A 20,095-nucleotide genomic window follows, 5' to 3' on the forward strand; every position below is an offset into this window, starting at 1 on the left:
CTTAGACTTTTATCTTTGGGGTCATCTGAAGGCAATTGTCTATGGTGTGAAGATACGAGATGTGCAGCACCTGAAACTACGGATACTGGATGCCTGTGCTGGCATTTCTCCTGTGGTGTTGCTATCAGTGTGTGAAGAGTGGGAGAAGAGGGTTGCATTGACAATCCAACACAATGGGCAGCACATTGAACACATTTTATAAATGGTCAGAAACTTGTAAATAACTCATGAAAGAATAAAGTTACGTTGAAACCAAGCACACCATTGTTTTTCTTGTGACATTACCAATAAGTCTGATGTGTCACATGGCCCTCTTCCTATTGAAAAAACAAAAGTTGTATCCAAGATGGCCGACTTCTAAATGGCCACCATGGTCACCGCCCATCTTGAGGAGTTTGCCCCCTCACATATACTAATGTGCCACAAACAGGACTTTAGTATCACCAACCATTCCCATGTTATTACGGTGTATCCATATAAATGGCCCATCCCGTAGATAATGGCTCTCACTGTGGTTTGTTGGAGTCCCACAGCTTTAGAAATGGCCTTATAACCTTTCCAGACTCAGAAATTACTTTGTTTCTTTGTTCCTGAAGTTCCTTGGATTGCGGCAGATTGCATGGCTTTTTAGGATCTTTTGGTCTACACCACTTTGTCAGGTTGGTCCTATTTAAGTGATTTCTTGAAGAACAGTTGTGGCAGTAATAACGCCTGAGTGTGGCTAGAGAAATTGAACTCAGCTTTCCAAAGATGTGATACACCACAGTTAATTTATCTTATAACAGGGGAGGGCAATCAGGTTTTCACACAGGGCCATCCATGTACATGTGCATTTTTTCCCCCTTAATCATAAACATCTTTATTTAGAAACTGCATTTTGTGTTTACTTGTGTTCTCTATGTCACACTTTCACCAGGGTCCTAACAGTACTTATTACAGACAACATTTTAAATGTCTATCTGAATAGAAAAGAGTTAAAACATATGAGATAATGAGGTTTCACCAAGGATTGGATGGTATAAACCTGAACTGCTTAATAAGTGTTGCATCATGCAAATAAAGTATGATAATGATTAAAAATGGTTTAAACCCATAAAAATAAAAAATATGAACCACTATTAAAAGGTCCTGTGGAAACCTGCTGGAAACAATCTCTCAAGAAAGAAAATCCAAAATGTGACCAATTCTTTCCTAGGGGGAATTAACTTGACCTCCTCTCTGGTTGGGCCTAATCATCTCTATGCTTATAAACAATAAAGATAATGTTTTTCATGGATGCACCCAACGACAGGACTGGTAGTGTATTTCTTCATAATGAAGCCCCTGTGTAACACTGATGAATTTTAACTTGATCAGAAGATTTAACACCGAGTCATTTAGACAGCCGTTAGCACAGGATTCTCCTTATGGGGACCTGATATGTTTAATATGCTGCTGAGAATTTAGCCCAGAAGAAGCGTATAGTATAGCTTTTATTTTGGAAAGAGCCATTTCTCTAATAAACTCTCTTTTCCAAAGATGAGTGATTTTTATTACTTTGTTGTTTCAGCAACACAAAATTTAAAAACTGTACTTTTGAGTTAAAATACATATTTATAATTTTAATAAATGACAAATTAAAAAGGCATGAACATTTTTTTGTATCGAAAAAATATTGAACCGTGACACCAAAGTATCGAACCGAACCGTGAATTTTGTGTATCGTTGCACCCCAAATACATAAATAAATAAATATATATATATATATATAATATATATATAAATAAATTCCCTGCTCACCCCTGCGAGCGGTCTATCCTTCGAGCTCGCGTCCTCTACCAGAGGCCTGGGAGCTTGAGGGTCCTGCGCAGTATCTTAGCTGTTCCCAGGACTGCGCTCTTCTGGACAGAGATCTCCGATGTTGTTCCCGGGATCTGCTGGAGCCACTCGCCTAGCTTGGGAGTCACCGCACCTAGTGCTCCGATTACCACGGGGACCACCGTTACCTTCACCCTCCACATCCTCTCGAGCTCTTCTCTGAGCCCTTGGTATTCTCCAGCTTCTCGTGTTCCTTCTTCCTGATATTGCTGTCATTCGGAACCGCTACATCGATCACTACGGCCGTCTTCTTCTGTTTGTCTACCACCACTATGTCCGGTTGGTTAGCCACCACCATTTTGTCCGTCTGTATCTGGAAGTCCCACAGGATCTTAGCTCGGTCATTCTCCACCACCCTTGGGGGCATCTCCCATTTTGACCTCAGGACTTCCAGGTTATACTCGGCACAGATGTTCCTGTACACTATGCCGGCCACTTGGTTATGGCGTTCCATGTATGCCTTGCCTGCTAGCATCTTGCACCCTGCTGTTATGTGCTGGATTGTCTCTGGGGCATCTTTACACAGCCTGCACCTGGGGTCTTGCCTGGTGTGATAGACCTGGAGCTTCTATGGATCTTGTGCTTAGTTCTTGTTCCTGTGCTGCCATGATTAGTGCCTCTATGCTGTCTTTCAGTCCAGCTTTGTCCAGCCACTGGTAGGACTTCTGGATATCAGCCACCTCCTCTATCTGCCGGTGGTACATACCGTGCAGGGGCCTGTCCTTCCATGCTGGTTCCTCGTCTCCCTCCTCTTTCTTGGGTTTCTGCTGCCTGAGGTATTCACTGAGCACTCGGTCAGTTGGGGCCATCTTCCCAATGTATTCTTGGATGTTCGTTGCCTCATCCTGGACTGTGGTGCTGACACTCACTAGTCTCCGGCCTCTTTCCTTCCCCTTAGCGTACAGCCTCAGGGTGCTGGATTTGGGGTGTAACCCTCCATGCATGGTCAGGAGCTTCCTTGTCTTGATGTCAGTGGCTTCTATCTCCTCCTTCAGCCAGCTTATTATTCCAGCCGGGTACCTGATCAGGGCAGGGCGTAGGTGTTGATAGCCCGGATCTTGTTCTTGCCATGCAGCTGACTCCTCAGGACTTGCCTGACCCTCTGCAGGTACTTTGTGGTTGCAGCTTTTCTAGCGGCCTCTTCATGGTTCCCATTCGCCTGCGGGATCCCCAGGTACTTGTAACTGTCCTCTATGTCTGCAATGTTGCCTTCTGGTAGTTCAATCCCCTCAGTTCTGACTACCTTCCCTCTCTTTGTTACCATCCGACTACACTTCTCCAGTCCGAACGACATTCCAATGTCATTGCTGTATAGCCTGGTAGTGTGGATCAGTGAATCGATGTCTCGTTCACTCTTGGCATACAGCTTGATGTCATCCATGTACAGGAGGTGGCTGACAACTGCTCCGTTCCGTAGTCGGTATCCGTAGCCAGTCTTGTTAATGATCTCACTGAGGGGGTTCAGGCCTATGCAGAACAGCAGTGGGGACAGAGCATCTCCTTGGTAGATCCCGCACTTGATGGTGACTCGTGCTATGGGCTTGAACTTGGCCTCTAATGTTGTACGCCACATCCCCATTGAGTTCCTGATGAAGGCTCTTAGGGTCCCATTGATCATGTACAAATGTAAGCATTCCAGTATCCAGCTGTGGGGCATTGAGTCATAGGCCTTCTTGTAATCAATCCAGGCAGTGCACAGGTTGGTCAGTCTGGTCTTGCAGTCTCGGCTGACTGTTCTGTCTACCAGTAGCTGGTGTTTTGCGCCTCTGGTATTCTTGCCAATTCCTTTCTGTGTCCCGCTCATGTATTGACCCATGTGCCTGTTCATCTTAGCCGCTATGATGCCTGACAGGAGCTTCCATGTAGTACTGAGGCAGGTTATTGGTCGGTAGTTGGAGGGGACCGGTCCCTTCTGGGGGTCCTTGATGATTAGGACTGTCTGGCCTTCGGTTAGCCATTCCGGGTGTCTCTCGTCAACTAGCAGCTGGTTCATTTGTGCTGCCAGGCGCTCGTGGAGTGCAGTCAGCTTCTTCAGCCAGTAGGCGTGAACCATGTCGGGGCCTGGTGCTGTCCAACTCTTCATACTGGAGACCCTTGCTTGGATGTCTGCCACTGTGATGGTTACTGGACCCTGTAAGTGAGGTTTCTGTGGTCTGCCATCAGATCCACTAGCCACTGAGCATTGCTGTTATGGGTTGCGTCCTTCTCCCATATGCTCTTCCAGTATTGTTCCGTCTCCAGCCTTGGTGGTGTTGTTCTCATATCGTTCCCCTGCCACTGAGAGTACACCTTGGCTGGTTCTGTGGAGAACAGCTGGTTTATTCTCCTGCCTTCGATCTCTCTGGTGTACCTCCTCAAGCGGCTGGCCAAGGCTTGCTTTCCAGTTTCCAAGGCCTCAGGTATGGACAGGTTCCTGTACTTCTTAGGCACCTTCTTCATTGCCCCTACATACATACAACAACTCCCACCAGGGTTTAAATACCTGAGACTCTCCACTGTTTGGTTTAGGAGTGAAAAAGCTTCTTGGATGAGAAGTGAAATGTCTTCACGAAACTTAAAGAAGTCCAGCTGCTTTTCTTTCCAAGCTCCATAGATCACATTACACTAATCTCTTAAATTAAATATGTTCTATAAAGGACTTTTGAATCCCAGTTGAATTTACAGCAAATAAATCTCTGCTTTTGGAAGCGATTTTATTAGGAAAATAAAGTATTAGCTTTCTGAAGTCTAAACAGCTGTCTTTCTTGATTCAGCATTGGCACAGCAGTATCTGGATAAATGTTCCCGCCGACAACAAGAAACAAAAGTTTTCTCACAAATGTTGTCATGTCAAAAGAGTGAAGGTAGTCATTTAAGGTAGAAATGATACTGTAAATAAACACAAAGCAAAGCAGTGTTCAGCAGTATTTACTAGTTGCAGTGTGCAGTGCCAGTAAGGATGTCAAAGTCCAGTCACCGGGTTTCTCTCCATTGCTGACAAAGCAAAGATATCTGCACCGTACATGCCACCTTCCACTTTGTATTAATGCAGCTATATATCCCAAATCTATTTTGTTTTTATCCTTTTTGTTTAAATAAGAAAAAAGCAAATATACATACTTTGTGAGCTAAAACTTTATAACATTTTTGTGGTTTACATTCAGGAACATTTAGGTTAAGTGAAAAACAAACAATAATCAAACACAAGATCAAATGAACAAATAAAAAAAGCCAACTTATTCACAATATGTATTTATAAACACTATTTGTTGCCAAACAGTTTTCATATTACTAGATCCTAAAAGTCCAGACTGCCTTCCAGCATAATGAGCTATTATACTTTCTCCTTTGAGGGGATCCAGATATAGGGTCCTGAATGTTCTTCTATGACCTGTTTGCAGTGGGTATAAATGTCCTCCAAGGTTTCTCCTTGAACCAGTGCTGCAAATAAAAAAAACATATGAATGAACCTTCACAGATACATGAAAGTTTGATGTTTTTATTCAGGAAGCCAGGATTTGAAGATTCCTGACATACGCTGGTAGGATTGAAAAAACAACAACAACAACAACAACCCCAATCCCAGATTTATATGAAGTTGACTCAAACTGGGGGATTTCAACAGCATATCCTTTTCCCCAATTGCTATTAGATTTGGTGAGTTATTTAGCGTCTCTGTTTAGCTTCTACAATTAGCTTTTTTATGAGTCTTGTGGTCCATGTACTGGAGATGAAGAGCAAATGTAAACTGGTTGTTGGATGTTTCTGGCCCACTGCTAAAGAGACACGTGTTTCCAAAGGACATTTTGCTTTGGCATTCACTCTCCTAGCCTATCCATCACAGAAGAAGAGTAAGAGGAATGTGAAAGCACTCTACAGTGAAAGGCAGCCTTGATCCTTATACTGTGTGTACCGGTGGATTCATGCCAACATTCCTCTGGGGGAGCATGATATAATGCTCATATGGCACATTTTTCAGTTATTGGCTTTGCTTGTGGAAATATGTAATTCCAGCAGTGCTGTCTGTAAACAGAAAGCATCAACAGTCCAGGTAAATATTACATAACCTTGTGATACATAGACTTCAGACAGAGTGATTCATATATTTTAAACACTAGACTGACATCAGTGCCCACAGTTTTATTTTTTACATGATTTAATTTCTTTATTTATGCAATTTGTAGACTGAATGGAGTTGGATGGTCTTGGCTTCTTCAGCACAACATACTGCATCTAAGCAATGAATGTCCTGTATATCACAATAAAGCATTCACAGCATTACACTGCTTCAAACAATTACAGGAACACCTTTTAATCAGAATATTTAGCAGAATGCATTGTTGATCTGTTTCAGCTACTTTGGTGTTAATGAATTAGCCTCGTGTGCACCAAAGGCCCAACAATGACACGACTCTCAAACAGGAACGGTTTAACCTGTGGAGGCCACTGACATTTTTTTCTGACCATTTTCTTTACTAGTTTGCATTTGTCCAGGGTCACTACTGACAGCATGAGCTGATACCTGGACCCTGCTGAGGTTACATACGAGTGTGGGGGCCATATAAAATACTACCCAGTGCCATGTTGAGTTGCTGGAATGAGAGTTTGGTCTTCGGTAGGTTGATAATTTTCATTTCCATCTTTATTCAAGGAGGGGAATGGAGAGTGTTTTCGAGCGTACAGCTCACACTCCTCAGCCTCCTCGGGAAGGTTGATGTCAGAGTATTGGACGAGGAGACTCCATCCATTAGTTAAACCTCAGATTCAGTTCAATTTAATTTTTCATGTCAATCTAATTCAGTTTTATTTATCTACTGTCAAATCACAACAGTCGCTTTATGTTGTAAGGTAAATACTCCAGAATAATACAGAGAAAACCCCAACAGTCAGAGGGCCCGCTATGAGCGAGCATAAAGTAAGAGATGGCGTCTGTCTGTCACGGCTAGACGGTCCTCACCGGTCGCCTTGCCAATTTTTGTTGTGTTTGCGTGTACTTTTCTCCATCCTAATCCGAAGCAGACCTATTTAACGGTGCGGTCGAGTCACAACCAACGCTGGAACGTTGAGCTAAACCGGGTAGCGTAGTCGCGATTAGCATACCTAGTTTGTGAAGGAGAGAGAACGTTTTCGTTACTGTGCGTGTGTTTTTCTCATCTGCCTCCAGGATCCAGGGATCGGAGGCAGATGGGCACAAGGAGTTGTTTTGGATTGTCACTGCACTGTCACCACGGGGAGAAGCCACTGTATCACTGCACTGCCCTTTTTGGATTACAGACTCGAACTGTTGACTTATTTTTTCACTGTGAATAAATTCACTGTCACTCTGCAAGGAGTCTCGCACCTGAGTCCTTTAACCCAATTCACCATGACACTGTCTCCCAAATCCAAACTGGGAGCTGGTTCCTCAGAAGAGAGGACTGAAGGCTCCGAACGCCTTTCAGCTGTACTGAGACAGGTTTAGAATTCCTAATTTTGTGCGTCTGGTGACATCGTGAGCTCAGACCAGACCAATAGAATTAGTCTTTAAATGATTTTTTAAGTTTCTTTCTGTTTTTGATGTACATCTTTCAAAACTTCAGCAAAGGTAGAAAAGTTATACATGCTAAAATCTTTACAGCGTGCTGTTCTCCTTATTGAGGAGTAGAAGCTTTTTCAGTTGTCTGACTAAACCAATACTGTCACTGATGCCTAAGCTTTGGATTTAGACACGGTTCAAACAACGTTTGAGCTACAGTGATTCAGTATAAATGGTTTGTTTTAACACTGTACCTGTAAAGAATTCACCAAACTCCTGCTCAAGCTTCATCGCCCTGTCAAAGATCTTCTGGGCTTGTTCCTCTGTCAGTCTCTTATTCATGGCCCTGTACACACACACACACACACGAATAGAAATGTGCGCATCAAACAATACCTCTATTGTTAGTGTGTGACAAAAGACCACATGAATACTCACATTAATGAATCAATAGACTTCGGTTTTATGAAGATGGCAATGGGATAGAGTTGTGCTACTTGTAGTCGTTTGATAGCATTTCCAGAAACATCCAGAATGCAGTGTTTACCCTGAGACAGAAGCACAGCTTTAGCTGTAGCACACAGAATCACACTAGCTCTCATATTAAGATCATTTTAAAACAACTCTTATGTGTTTCTAAATCGTCTTTGCTTTTCAAAGTGCAGTGCAGCTGCTTTGATTTCTCAGAGAATATATTGCACTCTGCACACTTATTATATTTAACTATATTTAAAATGCTTCTCAGTGACGCTGCTGGCAAACAGATCAAATCTTACCCTCTCAGCCACGTATTTGACCGAATGGACGCTCGTTCCATAGAGATTATCATTATACTGCCCAGCCTCAATGAACTTGTGCTCTTGGATATCCTTCTCCATCTGTTCCCTCGACATCACAAAGTGGTAATCTCGCCCATCAGCCTCGTAGTCCCTCTTTGGTCGAGTGGTATCTTCAGTATGAGCAGGAACATTAACTCTTAGTAACTTTACATTTGCTATAATTCTATCTAAATGAATAAGTACCTCACTCACATTTTACAATTCTCACATTAACTGTAACAAATTCACCTTTAAAGCTATCCGACAGAGATTAAAGGGCTAAACTGGAAACATGGGATAACACTGCTAGCACCGCACAGTAATAACACGGTAATGCTGGGATAACAGGTTAATAATGAACAAGTAAAATACTGATATACTTGTGATTAATACCAAGGTACTGCGTGGCCTTTACTTCAGTAAGTAAATGGTATTACTTGCATGTTCTGTCTTTATTATCACACTAATACTAAAACCACTCTTACCATGTTATTACCAAGCTGTGACATAAATGTGATCATGTTTTTGAACTCACAGGTAAGCGCCTCTGTTAATATATGGAGAGGATGTGGCACAGAATTCTACATTATTAGTGCACCATAATGATATAATAATAATAATAACAATATCAATGACAGAAATTCCACATTATACACAAACTGTGGTTCCAAAAAGATGAATGGACTTGTTTATGGGAACTACTTCACTTTAAAGGACTTTCTAAACAGTAGGTTGAGAGAATCAGTTCATGGGCTCACTTACCTTGATAACCTGAACGGTTAGCAGCTTTATATGGTTTAAAGGGTAAATTCAAATAAGAGATGGGTAAATAAAAACATGCAAAATCAAAACTGCTGCAGCTGATGACAAACACAACACACACAACTGAAGAAGACGAAGGCTGATCCTGTTGGGTCAGCTTGTGACAGCTTTCTCTTACAAACCAGCAATACCCAAGCCACTGTCATTACATTAAGTAATATTTAACACGGTGTTCCTGTGTGGAGGAGATTACAAGATCTATTCTCACAATGGAGACCATATATACTTGGTTTACTACAATGAGAAGGCTGGTGGAATCTGTGTGAGCTGTCCCTCAGCTACTGATTGAATCGCTGCAGTTTTCTATCCATTTTCTCAACTGTTTGTATAATTTAGGGGCGCAGGGAGCTGCTGCCTATTCCAGCTGTCCAAGGGTCAAAGGTGGAATCTACCTGAGCACCAGCAGAGTGAGACAGACAACCACCCACTCTCACATTCACACATACTGTAGAATGGCCACAGACATGCATGCTAACCAAACATCCATGTCTTTGTACTGTGGATGGGAGCCTGAGAGAGTGCAGACAGTAGCAGGGAGAACATGCAGACTCTACACAGAAAGGTCTCCAATGGATGCAGACGTAGACATTTCTTCCATTAAGCTGGAATACTAATCTGTAATGTCCTGTTTCCCACTTCATCCTTATATTAGCAATGCAAAGTCAAATACGTACGCGGCACACAAGATCCAAACTTGTCTGGGAACTCTGATATGAGGTCATCATTGATTCTTTCCTTCATGGGTCCCAGGATTATGACAGGTCTGGCATAGTTAACTAAAGGAGAAACACAGACTTCATAAAAAGTAAACTCTTAGAGGACCGTAGCATAGCTTTACTTATGTTGTTATCATCTACAAAGGATATATCGATTCTTGTAATAGAAAAATGAATAAATAATAGAAAATCTGTAGAGTAGACAGCAGCAACTGGGAAACTGTACAGTTCTTGCAAAGTTTATACGTTTCGATTTCACATGCGGGGCAGTTTGTGGTGAGAAAACGTATTAAAACCATCCCTAACTTTGTTGGGCTGCTTAACAGAAAAGAGGAATAATATGGAGTTTAGGCTGGCACACAAAAACTATTTGGAAAAACCTAGTTTGTAAAAAAAAAACATACGAAACTAAATTTTAACAAAATATATCATTTCAAGAAGTCATAAAAACCAAAAAAACAATCAAGGTGTCAGCGTGGGCTGTGGGCTGTCAGAGTGGGCTGTGGGCTGTCAGCGTGGGCTGTGGGCTGTCCGAGTGGGCTGTGGGCTGTCAGAGTGGGCTGTGGGCTGTCCGAGTGGGCTGTGGGCTGTCAGCGTGGGCTTATCCCCAATGCATCCACCCGTGTGACTGTCTGTGAATGTGGCATGTGCAAAAATTCCCAAAGCCCGAGATAGCTGTGACGTGTTTGTATCTAAATCAACAACTTGAAAGTGAAGCTCATTAATGCTCAGTGGCTGATGTGTCTAACGCCTGCTTTAAGGACACAAAAGAATTAATAAATTAATTAATTGAAATAAAAAACCCACAACCAATACAGCCTTTGTTCTCACAACATCATACAACTAATTGTCCCCAAAAATCAGAACAGAATTGGGGCTTTTAAATCCGCTGCCCCCTGTTTCCTGGAATAATCTGCAGAAGGATCTGAAACTGTCAGAGTTGGTTATGTTGATGGAGTTTAAGTCCATCTTTAAGGAACGAGAGAATAACTCTGTTAGTCCGTGTGATTGTTTTTAATGTCGCTCTTAACTGATCTGTTATTGTGTATTTTTCACATGTTTGTGCGGGATTTTGTATTTGTTATGTACTTATGTGGTACATGTATTTTTGACTTTTGCTGCCATGATGCCAGATCTCTTTTGGAAATAAGATTTTTAATCTCACTGAGGTTTTTTCCTGGATAAATAAAAGACTAATAATAAAAAAGTTTTAGCTTACCTTCATGACGCATCACTGGTTCATATGAGAGAATCACTTCCTCTTGACTTCCTGTTAGGATATTTCACAAAATATAGTGCTACCTTTAGCTATCAGAATTTGTGGGCAACAAAGAAAAACCCATCAAAATACATGTAACAGTTCGAGATAACTCTGTAATAATCAACATTTTATTCATGTTTTACATTTACTGATATTTTAGTATCTTCTAGTTTACAAATGAGAACTTCAAAAAAAGTACACGGTGGTTTCAGTGATGCGTTTGTGTTGTCAGTGCTAATAATTAGCTAATTTAGGAAACTCTTAAAAACATAAAAACCTGTCTTGATTTGAATTTTAGGTACTGAAACACGCATAATTAAATACTCTCAGTATTTCGCAATAATCAAACTACTGGACATAAACACATACCCGCAACGCTGAAACATGAACTCCAACAGCAAATGACATTTTACTGTAGAAGGCCCAAACAAACAGATGTAACCGTGGCAACCTCTAAGACTGTCATTCAAGCTGCTATGCTCATAAACGAAAACAAAAGCACCATGCAAACATGCATGAAACAATATCCACATAGTGAGGCTGGAATAACAAAGATCATGCTGGTGGAGTCGTGAGAGATCCCAGTGGTTCCTCCTTAGGCCGAATACAAGGTCATAACTGTGTCCTGCAGAACCTGCGACCCTTAACAAATCATGCAGTTCTCAGATAATGCAAACATTACAGACGCGCCAAGGTATAAATGGCACAAGCCACCGAAAGCATAAAAACTAACCCAATATATGTATAATAAGATTTCAGTAGTTTAATTTAAATATTTATCCTCTGATGCATTTTAAACGATTCTTAAAGTCTTATACAAGAAAAAGATGGTTACTTGAAATCCTTGCATGACATTATACAGATATTGAACATTTTTAAACCTCTGCCACATGTCATGTTTTAGTGGACCAAGAAGCAAGATAAAGCCAACAACTGCAGCATGCAGTAATGCAGGCAGAAGAACAACCAACTTACTTAATGTCTTTGTCCCATACCCATCATCACCTATCCCCAGGATGTCCTATTGGCCGTCCACAGAGAGTCAGAGCAGAAGAAAGAGAGCAAGGAGGACAGCCACAACATAAGCAAAAGGTGGAGGAAATGAGGACAGAGGGTGCGGCCCACAGATCTGTCCTTCTCAAAACAATGAGCGGCCAGCAGGGAGAGCCAAAATACCAAAATACCTAGATGATCTCTGAAGGGAAACTGGGTCATATAATATCACCACAAAATGAACAGCAGTGATTATGAGAGCAGTGATTATCGCATTTCTGCATCAGAAAAGGACAGAAAACAAGGATGACTGCAAAGAGTCTCCGTGAGGTTCCCACACTTGGAAACACACCTGTGGTTTCCCTTCTGGCCTGACGTGTGACCTACACTGACTGCATGAAAGCACGTATGTGTCTGTGAGCTTACTTACGGTCTGAATCACTGCCATCCTGCTCACCATCTTTGTTCTTGTAGAATGGGAACTTTCGTGTAAAGATGAAATTCTTTTTACGTTTGTCAGTGAATGACTGCGAAGGGAGAGAAAGCATGGGGCAAACAGGTGTATCATTGTCATGCAGACAAAACTGTTTGCAGGAAGTAGAATGTCAAGAAGTTAAGTGTGAATCACTGCTGCGTGTTTTAAGTTGACCTAATAATATGTGAAGCTTTGAGCCGAGCTGGCCACAGATAGATGAGATCAACCAAAGACTGTCAGACAACAACAGCGATATATAAAGTGACCGAGCTTCTTCTGCTGTATTCCTAAATAAATCAGTATGAGATTGCACACTTCTTGACATGCCACCCGTTTAAAATAAAAGCAAAGTGAGAGACAGTTACCCAGAACATGCCATGAAAAATAAAATATAAGAAAGAGGTTCCATAAGAACACGTAAAAACATGCAGTAATAGAAGGAAAAGATGGAATTTGAGAGGATGACAGCTGAAATAACCTGCCTGTATGATGTGTGTCTGTGGTTGTAGAATATATTGCACTTGATGCTTTGTAAATATACCACATCTGTTTCCAAAATGAAGTTGAGCTGATAATTCACAGGTGGTGCAGGTTTGACTTGTGGGAGGTAAGATTAATAAATGAAGCACATCTACAGCTGTAAGAAAGGGTTTGTGGCATTGTCAGGATTTTTGCACTGATGGTTCTTATAGAGCGCTTTTCTACTCTGAGCAGTCAAAGCACTTTACACAACTTGCCTCATTCACTCTTTTCCATGTAAGTGCTCTCTAGCTAACATTCATACTCCGATGGATGCATCGGAGAGCAACTTGGGGTTATTGCCCAGGGATACTTGGCTCGCAGACTAGAGCAGGCAAGGATCGAACCACCAACCTTCTGATCAGTAGGTGACCTGACTGACCATGTGTGAAGTCAACTATACACAAAAAACTGCTTGTTTTTCATGTCAAGTAATCACTCACAGTGCCGGCTGGAAAAATGAGTAAGCCCCTGACTTCACCTAGCCAAAGACTCCTGCATGATCTACAACACTGAGCAAAGCTCTGTGGGGAGCTGAAAATGCGCAGTGTTATATTTGGAAGTTAAAAGCCTGGCAAACCTTTACAAACCTGTAAAGTATGGTGGAGACAACCCTGGGCCTGCGCACATTGTCATCACTGGATGCAACCAAAAATGAAATGTGGCAGGAGAATGTCGGGGCAGGAAGTCCATGACCTGAAGCTTAGTAGAGGTTGGCTGATTAAACAAGGGTGCAAATCAAAGCACACACGTAAAATATCAAGAGAACTGAAACAAATACAAATGAAGACGTTTTACAGAAGAAATGATCTGATGGACTTTTCCAAAGTTAAGCTTTACTTGCCTGCACTGGAAGTGATTACTTGTTTGTTCATGAAGGCATAAAAATGTTTGTCTGTGTTAACTTTGTTTGTGTGGCAAAACAAACAGCAGGTTAAGCTTCTCATACATGTTCAGTTCTATCTGAACTAGCCTGTGGATCATCGCACTAATAGAAATTTCCACTTTGCGAGGTACTCACCCCTTTTGACTCAAACGACCCTGGCTTGGCATTGAATTTAACAGTCTTTAGACGTGCCCGCTCTTTCCTTTCCACCCTGTTGAGGAAATAACTAGTCAGCTGGTGTTATGGTTCAAAATATTGGGGATGGAGACAGGAGAAACACCACAATAACAACACGGGTCCGGCCAGGTCAAGTCAAACGATGATTTTAATGGTCACACCCGTGGGAGATGGAAACTGTATGCAGACAGCCTCAGATCTCATCACAAAAAACACATCTCCATAGTTTTGTAAAAATCAGGGTATTAGAACGCCCCTTCATGCGTAATGACAGATCAAAATAGGTTCCAGACATTAGTCACAGTTAATCGTACATCTTGTACATCTTTAATGGCTACAAACAGACATAGAACTTCTCCTTTCTATAACACCTTCCAAACATGGTAATAAACTTCAAGCCCTCAGGGTCTCTGAGGCTAATTATTGACTCTGGTCATCTGTTACCAAGTAGAGTAAAATATAGTGAGACTCCAAATGAGTTAAGGCCTCAGGCCGGACACATTCCTAGATTATATGTATTATATGTATTATATGTACTGTAAGCATGTTTGCATTTAGCCCTCTGCACTCAAAGTCAAAACCTGCAATATATCAGTCCGGACCATCACGCCGAACGAAGCTTATGACCTTCAAAAGACCAAGTGCCAACTCATCATAAGCACAATTGCAAGGTGTGTCTGAAGTTATTGAAACCACTCTTTTTAACAAAAGACAAACAAATTAACAAATCTTCTAAACGCTATTCAGTTCATTTCAATCATTAATTATTAAACATGAAAGTGATGATTTATGCTTTTCACTGATTCTCTAAAAAGCCCGGAAACTGACTCAGGTATTTAATATTTCAATCAATGTTGTTTAATTAACTACCACTTTAAACTTAGCAAAAAACATAATTGAATAAAAGACCACAAAGAATAATATGATATCAGTGGTATGTAGGCGCGTGCGGCCCTCTATGCTCGAAGCCTTTCCCCTCCATAGATCAGTCAGACATTCACGCTGACTGTAGCTTTTAACCCTTAATTAACTTGAGCACAACTCTATAATAAGCAACAAACTGCAATATGTATAAGTTGATCATGGTCACATCTGCAATGAAAGATCATATTATTCTGGTACCTGTAAGTAGAAAATCAAACTAGAGTTATAACAATCACTGTAATACAAAGGCTAATGCAAGATCAAAAACTTCAGTATATATTTAATGCAAAGCTGGTTATATGATTCTAATGAACTAATAGTGCCCTATTAAAATAATGAAACCAGAAGAGGAAAAAACATCCCCTTTTTATTCTACACTGGTATGTATAAAGTTTAGCAACTGTGAGGAGAAGAAGGAAGTCTTAACAATTTCTACCCCATATGGAAAAGATATATATATATAAATCTTACAAAGTCTGTCTTGTGTGAAACTTGTATGAAAAGCGTATAAGAGTGAAAACAGATATAAGATCCCTCGAAAAATTATATAATGAAACTTGTATGTTTTGGATACTTCCTAAAACAATATATGAAAGTAATGAGAAAGTGGCCACTTTCATGAGTAAATCATATACGTTTTACACGTACTCCTGCCCTTTCCAGTGACCACAGCTAAACATCAGCAAACATCAGGTGTGTGGTAACAGACTGCTTATTGAATTGGGTTCATTGTGTGCTTCATCCTGTCAGCCCACTTTAAATGCTTTTACTTTTCTCCAGTATTGCTGATCTTACCAGTACCTCACTCCTGATGCTTACTGAGCACCTGCAAGTACTTGAAGTTGAAAAAACCCCAGTTTTAAGCTTGTTTTAACAAAGGCTCCTTCAGGGGACAACAAATTAATAGCTGTCCAAATACAGTATCATGGCCCTGCATTTGTACACTGCTGAATGAAATTACAGGAGCACTTCAAAGCTAACAGAAAAGCTCCTAGTTGTTGCATCCACATTCACCTTGTATGAATTTAAAAAACCTACATCGCTTTGTTCTCAAGTTCAAAATAATGACTTCTGTTTTTTTTAATTCAGTTACATTTTATTTATTTAGCACCAAATCACAGCAACAGTCACCTCAAGGCGCTTTATATTGTAAGGAAAAGACCGTTAAACAACACAGAGAAATCCCAACAATCAGACGAAACACGGTGGGAGGGAAACAGCAGAACCAGGCTCAGGGCCATCTGCTGTGACAGTGGGGGGTGAGGGAAGGGAGACAAGACAAAGAGAGCCAGAGATCAAGAATCATTAATGCTTAATTATAGTTTATTAACCCATGATGAGTGAAAATGGGCGAGACAAGGAGAAATGCTTAGTGCATCATGGGAGTCCCCCAGCAGCCTATTGCAGCATAACTAAGGGCCGATTCACGGTCACCTGATCCAGGCCTAACTATATGCTTTGTCAAAAGGACCTCTAACCTTGAGGTCAAGGTCACCAAGTTTTTGGTGGACACACCAGTTGCATCACTTTCAAACTCCCGTGTCTTTGTTCTAGAGTTTTCACACTCACAAGATTTTCAGAAAATTGAGGCAGACCTTGAGGCCGAAGTCACCGAGATCCAAACTCGTGTGAGATCTTTAGTACTAACACCCACACTAGCAGTCAGGTTTGGACACGTTTAATTCTTTATGTTTCTTTGACCATTTACATCGTAGATCAGGGCTGCCCAATCCCAGTCCTCGAGAGCTACTATCCTGCAGCTTTTAGATGCATCCCTACTCCAACACAGCTGAATCAAATGGTTTGATTACCTATTCAGCATGCCATCATGTTTGGCAAAGGCCTGATAACAAGCCATTCATTTGATTCAGCTGTGTTGGAGTAGGGATGCATCTAAAAGCTGCAGGATAGCATATAGGGGGCAACAGTAGCTCTCGAGGACTGGGATTGGGCAGCACTGTCATAGATTCTTACTGAAGGCATCGAGACTCTGAATGAACACATGAGGAATTATGTAGTAAACAAAAAAGTGTGAAATAACTCAAAACATGTTTTATATTTTAGATTCCTCAAAGTCGCCCCCCTTCATGCCTGGATTGCTTTCAAGTTATAGCCACCCACAGGTGACTGTGGAGGCCGGGCTATCAGCTCACACAGCCTGGAGGTGTGTTTGGGCTCATTGTCCTGTGGCTGCAGGATGCTGTGGTAGCCATGCTGGGTCAGTTTGCCGTCAGTTTTGAATAAATCCCCAGCAGCGTCACCAGCAAAGCCCCCCCCCCCCCCCCCCCACACACACACACACACACACACACACAAACACACACCTCCTCCTCCATGCTTCATGGTGGGAACCATGCACGTAGAGACCATCGCTCACCTTTTCTGTGTCACAAAGACACGGCAGGTGGAACCAAAGATCTCAAATGTGGACTCATCAGACCAAAGCACAGATGGTCTGATGTCCACTCCTCGTGTTTCTTGGCCCAAACAAATCTCTTCTCTTTAGTCATGGTTTCTCAGCAGCTGTTTGACCATAAAGGCCTGATTCACACAGTCTGCTCTGAGCATGTAGAGATGTGTCTGCTGCTGCTCTGTGTGGCATCTATCTGGGCTCTGATCAGAGCTGCTGTTAACTTGTAATTTCTGAGGCTGGTGACTCGGGTGAATGTATCCTCAGCAGCAGAGGAGACTCTTGGTCTTCCTTTACTGAGGCGTCCTCATGTGAGACAGTTTCATCGTAGTCTTGATGTTTTTGCGACTCCACTTGGGGACACATTCAAAGTTTTAGCAGTTTTCCAACTGACTGACCTTCAGCTCTTAAAGTAATGATGGACTGTTGTTTCTCTTTACTTAGCTGATTGGTTCTCGCCATAATATGAATTCTAGCAGTTGTCAAATAGGCCTGTCAGCTGTGCACCAACCTGACTGCTGCACAACACAACAGATGGTCCCAACGTCATTAAGAAGGCAAGAAACTCTACAGATGAACCCTGACAGGCTCACCTGTGAGGTGAACCCATGTCAGGTGACTACATCATGTAGCTCACTGAGAGAAGGGTCAATCACGACACTGGACGGAGGGAGACACAGACAGTAAACGAAGAGGGAATCAGGGCAAAGAGGAAACACCTGGGGGAGACTATCAAAGTAAAATTGGAAGTGCGAGAAACACGCACTGAGATGCAGACTGACGAAACCCAGGGCACAGAGGGAGGACAGAGAGGGCGAGAGACAAGTAGGGGAGAACACACATGTGTGAGAGAGAGACGGGGAGACGAGGATGAAACACTAGGAGGGAAACATGGACTAAAGGAGACGAGACACACAGAAGCGAGCAAACACAGACATGACTGGGGGAACATACGACATATTTGTGACACGAATCACAATTCAAACCTAAAGCAAAGAAACAAAAATCCCACATTTGACAAATGGTTTCTGCTCTTTGATAATGAAAACACCTTTTTGGCACTTTTGCTTTGTTTGCCTTTCAGATGAATTTGATTCTGCGCCAGTGTTATTCAGGACTGGGATACGTTACGTTTTGGCTTTTGTTATCACGAAGGTCTTCAGCTCTTTGACTTCCCTGAGGGGACTATTGTTGTTGGTGATTTATAAATAAACTTGAATCAAAAACAGGCTGTTTTTGGATAATGACTAGTTTAGAGGAAACTAGTCAATAGTATGTTCACACATTAGTGTATTCACTTCTTACCGTCTCTTGCTTGGGATGACGCCCATTTCCTCGCTGTCACCATGTGGAGTAACACGGCGAGCCTGCCACCACTCATCATCGGAGGCGTTGATGACGTGCAGGATGTCCCCAAACCTGAAGCCGAGCCCTTGGCTGGGAAGACCGCTGTCCTTTGACTTTTCATAGTCAAAAAGTGCCCTATTCCACGAAAGAAGAGCAGTAATAAAATAATAATCCCTGTTTCTTTGCAGTAAGTGACTTTTATTCTAAATTAGCAAAGAGAAACTAGATGCAGGATTTCAGCAGTTATAGTTACTATAGTAAATAGTGAATGTGTTTCTGTTTCAGTCACACATCTCAAATATCTGCATAAATCTTCATCTTAGTTAGGGTCAGACATCTGTGCATGAAGACACACAAGCTTACAAAAGTAAACGACGCAAAAGCAGCTTTGCTGTTTAGCCTGGGATGTCTGACTGCAGAATGGATGTTTTTTCATTTTCTGCATTCTTTGAATTCACCACAACCATCTAAAATCCAAAACAGACCAACCTAACATAGAGTGATCTTTTCTGATTGGTTCGCAGGGATCCTGACCCGGAGCTCATGCTGTGGTTCATCATCTGTTCCCGCAGGTCGTGGATTTTGGCCTCAAAACGTCCGTACTCTACAAGACAAGGTTAGCGTGGATCAGCACTGACAGTCTGACACCAATAAGGTCTTGAGTAATTATCTTTAATGGAATTTGCATTTAGATATTGTTTAAGGTATAACTGTCATTGTAAGGTTATGTCCGTCTGCTCTGTTTATTATCAGGCCTTTTAGTTCCCTTGGTTCCCTTGTGTGATCACTGCAGCTGTGTTACCTGCTGTTCCCTCTCTATAATCACCTCTTGTGTATATATCTTCAGCTGCCCTCATTATCCTGCATTATCAGTGTCACGCTTTGTCTCTCGCTCACTTTTATGCAGCGCTTTCATCTAAAACACACAGAAACACACACAGTATCTTGTCTGAGGACTTGATAACTAATAAACACTGATGTTGTGCCATCAGTGTTTATTAGTTATAAAGGTTCAGGAGTTAAGCTTTGGGCCAAGAAACAAGAAGAGAAGTGTACAGCAGCTGTTGCTGACTAACAGATATTCTATAACTGTCTGCACGTTCAGTCTCATGCTCAGTTTCCACTTTTTTATATTGTCTTGGTTTCTTTCTCCCTGGTGTCTACACACATCTCAAATCTGTGTGTCAGCAGTAGACAGAAAGGGAAACACCTATCTCTTTGCAGTGGGTTCTTATTAGCAGCATGCATTCATACCTGACCTACGAAAATAGAAACAAAGGCATTTATCCCATTTCAGCACATCAGCAGCAGGACAGTGTCACAAGCTGCTGTATAATACAATCAGATATATAACAATACAACCCAAAGAAATAGGAGACAGATTCTCTGGTTTCCT

The 20,095-nt window shown here is 41.8% G+C and overlaps 1 protein-coding gene across 15 annotated transcripts in view; it reads right to left on the minus strand.

Moving 5' to 3' along the window:
* Window positions 1–4,748: 4,748 nt before the first annotated feature.
* LOC113030572 (disks large homolog 2-like) overlaps window positions 4,749–20,095 on the minus strand; it is a 175,923-nt gene continuing 160,576 nt past the window's right edge. For 12 of the 15 annotated variants that reach the window (XM_026182128.1, XM_026182129.1, XM_026182127.1 and 9 more), the window contains 11 exons: window positions 19,189–19,303; window positions 18,658–18,834; window positions 13,977–14,052; window positions 12,392–12,488; window positions 10,927–10,977; window positions 9,666–9,767; window positions 8,932–8,955; window positions 8,128–8,300; window positions 7,790–7,899; window positions 7,606–7,697; window positions 4,749–5,277 (listed from right to left, as the gene is read on the minus strand). In XM_026182128.1, the coding sequence (XP_026037913.1) occupies window positions 5,171–5,277; window positions 7,606–7,697; window positions 7,790–7,899; window positions 8,128–8,300; window positions 8,932–8,955; window positions 9,666–9,767; window positions 10,927–10,977; window positions 12,392–12,488; window positions 13,977–14,052; window positions 18,658–18,834; window positions 19,189–19,303 (1,124 nt within the window). In that variant the 3' untranslated portion in view covers window positions 4,749–5,170. Of the gene's footprint in view, window positions 5,278–7,605; window positions 7,698–7,789; window positions 7,900–8,127; window positions 8,301–8,931; window positions 8,956–9,665; window positions 9,768–10,926; window positions 10,978–11,943; window positions 11,990–12,391; window positions 12,489–13,976; window positions 14,053–18,657; window positions 18,835–19,188; window positions 19,304–20,095 lie in introns of all 15 variants that reach the window. The other 3 variants (XM_026182131.1, XM_026182133.1, XM_026182130.1) reach the window with 3 other exon arrangements.

The sequence above is a fragment of the Astatotilapia calliptera genome, chromosome 10, assembly GCF_900246225.1.
Source record: "Astatotilapia calliptera chromosome 10, fAstCal1.2, whole genome shotgun sequence".
NCBI lineage: Eukaryota > Metazoa > Chordata > Actinopteri > Cichliformes > Cichlidae > Astatotilapia > Astatotilapia calliptera.